Source organism: Protopterus annectens, unplaced genomic scaffold (assembly GCF_019279795.1).
Source record: "Protopterus annectens isolate FY-2018-M unplaced genomic scaffold, PAN1.0 ctg64749_obj.part0, whole genome shotgun sequence".
NCBI lineage: Eukaryota > Metazoa > Chordata > Ceratodontiformes > Protopteridae > Protopterus > Protopterus annectens.
This window is the reverse complement of record NW_025052790.1, coordinates 1-10,138: the sequence shown is the minus strand read 5'-3', so window position 1 is coordinate 10,138 and position 10,138 is coordinate 1. Positions and strand designations below refer to the sequence as shown.

The 10,138-nt window shown below is 34.2% G+C and overlaps 1 protein-coding gene across 1 annotated transcript; it reads left to right on the top strand.

Annotated features, from left to right (window-relative positions):
* The first annotated feature begins 254 nt into the window (after positions 1 to 254).
* On the top strand, positions 255 to 6,632 carry LOC122792039 (C-C motif chemokine 4-like). The gene is made up of 3 exons (XM_044059862.1): positions 255 to 356; positions 5,366 to 5,486; positions 6,420 to 6,632. The coding sequence occupies exons 1-3, from the start codon at positions 287 to 289 to the stop codon at positions 6,526 to 6,528; spliced, it is 300 nt and encodes a 99-aa protein (XP_043915797.1). The 5' UTR covers positions 255 to 286; the 3' UTR covers positions 6,529 to 6,632.
* Positions 6,633 to 10,138: the final 3,506 nt, after the last annotated feature.

Genomic DNA, 10,138 nt, shown 5'->3' with positions numbered 1-10,138 from the left:
TTATTACTTTCAAGCTATTTGCTCACAGTTCTTTGAACTCAAAGTGAAACAAAAATGAGAAGCATATAGTTCCTAGTTTCATTGTTTCCAGAATTATGATAAAAGAATCAAAATTGATAATTTTAGACCATAAAAATTTTGTTACATAATTCCCATGAATTTTCACCACCAGTTCAGTGAAATTCACATTATTATTCACAAATCCATGTATAAATTGAGGACAGCCAGCAGGATTCCTCACTGTACTGTTGATAACAACAAACAAGAGTGACAGATTTTGCCAAAGATGAGCCTTTTAAGAGCAGCACTCCTCTCTGTCTTGTTAGTAGCAGCCTACGTAGAGAATTGTGATGCTGGTAAGTCTGATGGAGCAATAAAAACTTATACCAGATATCAGCCTGTTTTTATACATACACTCACAAACACACACACACAATATATATATATAATATATATATATATATATATGCATATATATATATATATATATATATATATATATATATGCATATATATATATATATATATATATATATATATATATATATATATATATATATATATATATATATATATATATATATATATATATATATATATATATATATATATATATACAAAAAGAAACATTTGAAACATTAAGTTATGGAATTGCAACCCTGTCACACGAGTATCAACAAACACTAGAATCAGCTGCTGTAACTGAGAGGCATTTTATCTAATTAGTTATAATAAACTAAGATATATCATGGCTAATTGGTTTGTTGCTATCATTTACATCAGAATGAAATAAGTGATAATATATAAAGAAGAGTTGGTTTATGGCACAGTAGTGCATGCTCTTTCAATGGAAGAGCTTTGCAGGGTATGACGTGTAATGTCAGAATAAATTGTTTATGATATGGATGTATTTTGACATTGTAAAGAAAATGTTTAATGAAAAGAAAAAAAGATTGCTGTATAGTTAACTTTTGTTCTAGACACATTGCCTCTTTGCTGTTTTTGTTTTACTAGAAAACTGATCTGCTGTTAAGTTGCAGTATTTTTATTTGTAGTCACTTCAGTTGTTAAGACTTCTATTTTCATATAATGTTTGTTTTAATATCACAATGGTACAGTGGTAGATGATTTAAGGTTAAGCTTTCTGTATATGGCTGACAGAAATGCTGTGTGCATTGTTTTTTTCTTGAGTTTTAAATATATCTGTTATTTAGGCATTCAAGATTCTTCCATTTGTGACTATATCCTGAAAGGGTGAATATGTTTGCTTTTATCTGCCAGTGAGTAGGTGAACACAATCTTCTGCAGAGACAGTTAATTTAATATAATTTTTGTTTTACATAAGTTTGGGTTACATAATTTGGGTGTTTCTGGGTTTCCTCTTGCTTTGTGAACAGTGAATTAGGTACTATGTATGAATATACTAAATGGAGTTATTATTGATAGGTGTAAGAGGGAAAAAATCAGGAATGTTTTTCTCTTTATTGTACAATATTAACAGTTGTGGTCATTTAAAAAAGTGCTCATGAATTGTCAGTTATTTACATGATTCTGTTTTAGCACACTACTTCTGAATGTAAGGGCAGAATACAAATGCAGAATATCCTCTCGTATCTCTCAAATTCAGTTAAAGAAGAAATATATCTGTCATACCACTGCCAAGATTCTGCTTTGCTACAACATCTAATCTGTGTAATTAAATGTAATAATTCTCCAATATAAATACAGACAGGCTTCACTAAATTGACAGGATATATACAAAAGTGTCTCAAGTGATATTTCCTGGAGGTTAAGTAACACAGCAATTTCTCTTTTGCACTGTTTTAGCACTAGTGTTGGTCTTATGGAAAGCAGCACCATGGCTTTGGGTGGTTGCATAACTGAAGAGTCAATGCTAATTTTCATAGTACCTGCAGCATTTATTCTGGGAGAAGCCAGAATTATCATAGATGACACAGGAAGGAACTGGCATCCTTTAACAGTTAAACTTAAAAAGATGAACATGCGTATGGTTGTGCCTCACCGGCTATGTGAGTAGGTGATGACAATCGGTCTCTGATTTAGTTAGTAAAACAGAGGCATGCCTATGGTAATCTGCATGATCAGGACTTTGTCTTTGAGCTACATTTACTTGTCTGCATTGTATAGTGATGCTAAGTACCTTATTTATGTAATATGGATGCACAGTCATGGAACCGAATCCTGGCCACTTCTATGATAATCAGCATTCACTATAGTCTATATTATTAAAACTTGAAATATATTTATTTGTTTGACAACCAGGGTAGTGTGCTGGTCATGTAAGCATTTCTTTCTGGCCCAGCCTTGGGTTACATATGAAACAAATTCAAAGTGTGTACTTGAAACAATGCTCACAATGTCTATTGTGAAAAAAGGTGCTGTTTACCAACTGTTACAATGTTGAAGAAGGTAAAAACAGTATACACATAGAATGATCATTAGTGGTTACTGGTGTACTAATTAATAACAGTATGTATAACTTGGGAAATAAATGATTAAAGAAGTGAATAGTGCACAATGGCTGACAGTGGACAGAGATGAAATAGTTATATTAATAAATGAATTTACACAAATAGAAATGTTGGTATAGTAACACAGGCATACAGAAGTTAAAATGAGTAGTACAGCTTGGTAGATTTATTGTATGGGAAGGTGGTATACCAAAGATAGTAGTTAAGGGTGAAGTGGAAGCAATGAAACAGAGGGGGGTAAGGAGTGATATGATTGTGACAATAAAAATATATAAAGGACAATATAAGGGAATGCTGATGACTTGCAAAGTCACGGAAGGAGCTGATTATTTAGAAAAGAGCAGGCTGTGGGAAACAGGATAATTCTTTTGGGCCTGAGTGTTCTCATGACAGCTGCCAGTTAATGTCACCAATATTAGTTCTTAACTGTGTTATGATGTCTTTATAGCATATAGTGACAGAGCTGGGTACATTGAGTTTTAGTGCTCATTAAATAATTTATATATCTAGTGGCATGTAGTGCATAACCGCAAGTAAGTGAGTCAGCAAAAAGGCTTATGGTCAACTCCTCAATGTGTTATCTACCTGTCTGCAAACTATACAGTGGATGAAAACTGATCTGGAAGATATTCAGACGTTCCAATTAAAAATAAACTAATTAAATTACAAGAATTACATGTCATCTCATTTGTGTTTGTCCCCAGTTGGCTTCTTTTTTCATTTTAATGTGATTTTTTTACATTTATTTTGCATTACTCTAATTTTGGCAATGACTCTTCTGTGCCAGATAATCAAGGTTTAAATGACTACATGTAATTCTTAGTAACACTGAATGTTTTGTCCAGCTTGTGCTAAAGTACAGATATTCCTGGAGTTGATTTCATATCTGCTGGCATTTTAAGCAAGCAATAATGCCTGACAGGGTGTGTGTTATTGGCCTCTACACCCATGGAAAGACATTATTTCTACATTAATACACATCCTGGAGGGCATTATTACACTTAGAGAATGGGCTGTCTGTATAATTGCTGTGTTTTACTTACTTATTGTTTTTTATTACTATATGTTTATTTATATATTTTTGATGTAAAACAATTACTCTGCCTAATTTTCAAATTTGCTATAGTACATGTTAATGGTATCGGAGGAAGCATTTTATATCCAAACTATAACACTTTTAAAACTGTCCAGGTATTTACTTAATTTTTGGTCCCTTATCCTAAAATGTTTGGATGTTGGCAGTCATTGGAGACTGAAGTTACTAAATAATGGCATACATTTGAGTTTCAGAGTTTTATTATCTTCATTAAATCCATGCTAACAGAACTACTTTATTTAAGCAAGTTTCTAATTTTATAAGAGCAATAATTAAAATCCCTTTGTATTTTTGAGTCTTTGTTCCCCCCATTATTTTAGGCTTTATCCAGATTTCTTCAGCTGAAAGGTCCAGAGGTATCCAAACCTCTTTGCTGCTCCTGCTGCAGCCAGTAGTCATCTCTCACTCTCACTCTCTCTCTCTCACTCTCACACAGTCACACCTCTGCTTCAGAAAATGCATGCTAACACAAATGCCAATATTCAGTAAAATATGTTCCTGTTTTGAGCCTTTGACCCCTCTTTATTTTAGGCCTTTCCAGTTATCTCGAGCTAAGAGTTGAGAGCACACATCACCACTGTACAGATTTTTGGCTCATATGGTTGGTCCATTCTTCCTAAAATTTGTAGTGTGAAATTACTGGGGATTTAATTAATTAAATAATGACAGACATTTGAGTTTCAGACTTCATATCCTTCAGAAAATACATGCTAATGGAAACCCTGTTATTTTAGCAACTTTCAAAGTTTATAAGAGCAATATTTAAAACCTGTTCATATATTTGGTCCTTTGTTCCCTTGATGCCGCTGGGGTATTGCTCGATCGCTTTCATTCTTCACACTTTCACACACACACACACACACACACACACACACACACACACACACACACACACACAAAGTCTCTTCTGCTTTCATGCATGCATTTGCTCATGCACACAGACAGCAACATAAACACCCATACTTTTTTCCTGTTTCATTAATTTTTCACACTTGCTAAACAGCAAAAGTGCTGCTTAGTGAATGTAAAATAATATCTCGATCTCTCGACTTTTCTTTCTTCTTTCGAGATTAAGAATTGAATATCTCACCCTCATACATGCATACTATCTCACACACAGATATAAGCACACGCACACACAAATTTTTTTATTTTAATTTTTTCTTCTTTTTCACTTTACACTGGCTAAACAGCAAAAGTGCTGCTTAGTGAACATTAAATAATAGCAGCTATTATTTTTTTTCAGTCTGAGCTCCACGGCATCTTGATATGCTAATTGAAGCGGCAGACTCATTTTTCAGTGGGCATTACCTGTGGATTAACACTCTGCTGGAGAATGTCTGTTCTCCAATTAGGGTGTAATTTATAGCTCCCCCATTCTGTAAAGGATTACAACTATTTTCCCAGAAGTCTAGCAATAAACTGGAGCTAATCTATTTTCATTGGTGTTTTGAATTTAACTAATGTTCACTTGTCTTAAATTTAGCTTTAATACATTTAAAATACATAGAAAATAGAATAATGAAAATGTGACTGAGCAGTAAAAATAAAGTTTCAAAATCCATTGCAAGAATAATTGAGCTGGCATACATCAATGTGTAGCAAGTATACGGTTATGTGTACAAATGTACAGGCATATACTCATGCATGTATAATACTCAAACTATCTGAAATGTACCGAGTGAACTAATAAAGTGTCTTAAATTTGGAAATGCCATGATAAAAATATGTTAAATACGGTATTGACTGTTTTTTTTTTTATATATATATATAACAGGTCCTGTTGGTGTCCATGAACCAATGACATGCTGTTTATCTTATCAAAACAAACCGATTCATTCCAGTGTTCTGAAGACGTTTTATAGAACAAGTAAAACATGTAACAAAGCAGGTGTGGTGTAAGTATTGTTATATTCATTACTGATTAAATAATAATAGTACAGAATATTTAGTAATTGAATTACAATACAAGTAATAGACACTAACCAAAACATATATATATATATATATATATATATATATATATATATATATATATATATATATAAAAAACTCACTCAGAATGATAAGCTTTAATTCCTAAATATTTGTCATTTAGTATGGTCCAGGCAATTTTTGCTGCTGTTCCATGGCTAGATTCCTTAAGGTTTAAGCAGCTGATTGGGAGCCTGGCTGCTACCCCAAATATGCATAGAGCCACACCCCCAGATATGCATGAGGTAGATGGAGGAGTTAGCATATAACAGTTCTGCTTTCTATAGCAAAAGTTTGTGCTAGCTAGCTTCTACCTCACAAATATCTGTTGAATCAGAGTATCACTTTATGCCACACCTGTGTAATGCAGGTACACACATGCAGTAAAAATGTGTCACATTACATATTCACAGCATACTCTGATAGCTTTGTCAATGTCCCATAAATGTGTCTAATCACAGAAATGCCCCTTTCCATATATTATTCTATTACCTTTACAGGTTTGCATATAGATATGTAGGTATGTGTAAAATAGGTTATGTATGTATGTAGCTATCTACATATATCAGTACTTTTTTGTGGATTTAGACACTGTTTGCATATATTGTTATACTTACACTCTTACAGCATTTCTTAATAACTTTTATAACTGTGATACTGTACTTATTAAATAAACATTCAAAGATGAGAGTATATAGGCTTTAGTATGAAATACTGAAAGACTAGCACAGAGATCCAGTGACTGCTCTTTACGTAAATGTTCAGGTTCCGTTATAAAAAGATATGCTACTACACATAATTTCTTTCCTGTTCTGAAAACAGTTGATGGAGTAATTTCCTTCTGCTGTCTTTTTAAGGTTTGTGGGTATTAAAGGCAATGAGTTCTGCACTGATCCTACAAAACGCTGGGTGAGAAATGCTATGAACATCTTGCCAGAGTTAAAGAAGAATCCTGAGAATAATTGAAAAAGTTATCAGCAAGCAAGTTTATCATGTTTCTGAATAAATGACTCTCCTGTACAGAAATGAATGTCCTTTTTTGTAACTGTGTATAGTATTTTTTACATTTTAATTTCTAATGTATTTATTTAAAATGAAAAATAAAAATAATTTCATATTAATCTGTGATTAATACTTCGACTTGTGTCAGATTTTATGCACTTTTATTATAGCAGACAAATTATTATTACACAAAGACCATTTTTGTACCCATAAATTAATTTCTTATATTTATTTATCAGTTTGATTATCAGGTTTTTGAACTGGTACAGAACCGTTTTCACCCAGGACCCCTGGAACAGGCACAGTTCAGAGTAATAAAACAAATATTATTACGCAGGACTTGAAAAATAATTTGCACAAAGTTCCATGAAGTTCATGGCATATACAAAACAAACTTTCATTTACATGAAGTACAATAGTACATGCAAGTAAATGATACACACAATAGATACACTGAGTTAATGTAACGGGAATGAACAACAATAAAGGTGTTGTAGGTATAGATAACTTATTTATATTTTAAAGTAGACAGTAGTAAGCAAAATTATTTATCAAGCCTGATAGAGTAAATCATATAAAATAATGAGAGATAAATCAACAGAAATAAGACGACGTTGAAAATACTCATTAACGTAAACCTTTAGCATTATACCTCAAACTGGAAAACACTTAGAGGCATATGTACAAAGCAGAATAACTTAAAATAATGTCACATATCAAATAGTGTGAATGATTGGTGGGTGGGGCCCATTTATCCAGCATCATTACTACATTGCTCTCTGTAAGACTCTTTAAAAGTTTTTTTAATGGAAGTTTGGAAGTTTGGGAACAAAAAATTAATTTTGGATATTATTAGGCCTGCAATTTCAGGCAACTGGGGAAGGTGTAAATGACTTTTTAGTACTTTTTATTGTGAATTTTATCTAGTGCCTCTACCTACATACAGCACCCTATATACCGTATAATCCCATTGTATAATATGAAATAGTAATACAACATACAGCATGTACTGATTCTATAATACAGTTCATAGAAACAAAAGAAACCAGCCATGTCACTCACCAGCAAATTTTTATTTGAACAAAACAACTGCGGAGTTAAAAATTGTCAAATGTAAACCACTCTTTATGGTCTGACAGATTCAAACATGAAAACAAATCAAACAATAACTTGATGCATAATCCTAAAGATAAATTTAAATAAAGATCTGAGAGATATTTTGCTTTCTAAAGTGGGATTTGTGGTCACAGAGTGGATGACACTGAAGTCTGTGAGATGGTGTACATCAGTGGGTTGTCAGAGACAGTGATAAGGGTACAATCATCCACATATTATATTGGATAAGTGAAGATGAGTTACAGACAGAGAGAAGATTGTTAGTGAAAATATTAAAGATAAAAGGATGGATCTTTGTGGGACACCAGTTTGGATAGGTAAGAATGGTGAGTAGGAAATCTGCCATTTAACAGACTGATGTCAGTTATTGAGATAGCTGGAGAAACAGAAGATAGTGGAGGTGGAGAGGTTAAGTTTGGATCATTTAGAGAGGAGTTTAGGGTAGGAGATGTCAAAAGCTTTAGAGAGGTTAGGAAATGCACCATGTTTATTGTTGTCCCTTGCTTCTGCTACAGTCTGGGAAGAAGATAGCAGGGCTGTGGATGTGCTGTGGTGAGGTCTAAATCCATGCTGAGAGGTTGCCAATAGAGGGTGAGCAAGATTTCAGTTTTAGAAGGAGGGATTTGATACAGGCAGTGGAAACAGGTTTCATGGAGAAGGCTGATTGTGGCTGGGTAGTTGAGGGGGTTAAAGGTAGTTTTTGACTGTAGTCTGGGGGGGTTAGTTTTCCGATAGAATCTATAAAGTAGTTATTCAGAAGAGTGGCAGTTTCAAGATGGTATTGTCAGGAAAGGGGCTTGGGGTAGAGGGTTTACCAGGATGGCATATACTGTTCATAGTGTGCCAGAATTTTTTTGGATTAGAAAACTGGGTGGATTGGGCTTCTCAACAGAATTTTGTTTTGTCCTGAATAATAAGCTTTTTAGTGATGTTTATCAGTTCTTGATATTTAAGTAGGAGAGAAGGAAATTTTGACTTAGACCATTGTTTTCAGGTATTGTCTCTAAGTTTCATGGTGGAAAGGGTATCTTTGGAGAGCTAGAGGGCAGGATATGGTTTGATCCTAATTTTCCTAATGGAAGCTAGAGCATTTAGTATGTTTAGGAAAATTTTGTTAAATTCAAGAACGGCATCATTTAGAGGAAAGCTATACAGGCAAGACCAGTTGATCAGAGACAGTTGGTAGTTAAAGGTTTCTGTATTAAATTTGGACAGGTTACAGCACTGTGTATAGAGGTGGGTTTTAGGGTCTTAAGAAGGTAGCCTTGTATGTAGGGAGGTGGTCACTTATTGAGTCTGGTAAGGTGGTGGGATTTTGATACTGATTGGGTTTGGAAGTTAAGATCCAATCAAAAATGGAGCTGGAGTTTTTGTGTATGTGAGTGGGAGAAAAATAAGTTGACTGAAGCCAATAGGTTAATAGGGAACTGGGGGATGGGGAGAGCTTATTCCAATCAATATTAACATCACCTAGTATGATTGTTTCATATGATATATTTTGGAATTTCCCAAAATAAAATATTTTCAAGGATTGGAATGTTGTTTCCAGGGGGTATGTAAATAGACACTATGGCCAGTTTTTATGAGGGTTGAGATGATTTAAGAAAGATAAGTTTTTCTGGGGAGAAGTCTGGGGTGGAAGGAAGGGGAGAGGTTAAGTTGTTCAGAGTAAGGATGGTGACACCTCCCCTTTTTAGAAAGCCTATCCGACGAAATGTTATATCCGGAGGTAGAATTTTGGAATTTGTAATATGTGGTTTTAGCCAAGTTTCTGAGAGAGTTAAGATGTGGGAGAGTGGTGGGCAATCCAACATGAAATTTTATTTTGTTTGGAAGACTTTGTAGGTTTATGGGAAAAGAGTGGTAGGTATTTAGGTGGGAGAGGGGTTGGTACTTGTGGGTTTGGCAGTGCTGGGAGTGATGTGGGAGGGTGGACCAGGATTGGATGGATGTCCCCCTCTAAAAAAAGTGCAGTAGGAAATAGTGTTAGTTTGGTGAAAAGGTAATGTAGTAGGCAGTGGATTTGAGTCTATGTTTGGGAGAGAGAAGGGAGTTGAAATGTTTTAGTTTATGAAGTGAATGTAGGAGAAATTAAAGAGGGGGGGAGAGACAGAGAAATGCGGACTTAAATAGAAGGGTGATACAGTGTGGGTAAGGGGTGGGTGATGTGGAGGGTATAGTAGGATAGTGTGATAGGATGACAACCCAGAGAGGAAAAGAGGATGGGTGGTAAAGGGGGAAAAAGGGATGCTGCTATCTTGGATGGGTGACTTCTAAGTGATGTGGAAAATAAAAATTTTTAATAAAGGGGTAGTTTTGTTAAAGGGAAAAGGGGTGTAGCAGATAGTAAGGAGAAAATAGAATGAATGAAGAGTAGATATGAGAGTGATGGGATGGGGGGAAATGTTTTTATTTAAAATGAATTTTTAGCTAGAAAATGGTGTAGAGAGTAGTTTTG

Excerpts from the sequence above, each read along its gene's own strand:
- LOC122792039 (XM_044059862.1), top strand. The coding sequence starts at position 287 with ATGAGCCTTTTAAGAGCAGCACTCCTCTCTGTCTTGTTAGTAGCAGCC. Across the intron at positions 357-5,365 it reads CGTAGAGAATTGTGATGCTG|GTCCTGTTGGTGTCCATGAA; the intron begins GTAAGTCTGATG and ends TATATATAACAG. Across the intron at positions 5,487-6,419 it reads TGTAACAAAGCAGGTGTGGT|GTTTGTGGGTATTAAAGGCA; the intron begins GTAAGTATTGTT and ends TGTCTTTTTAAG.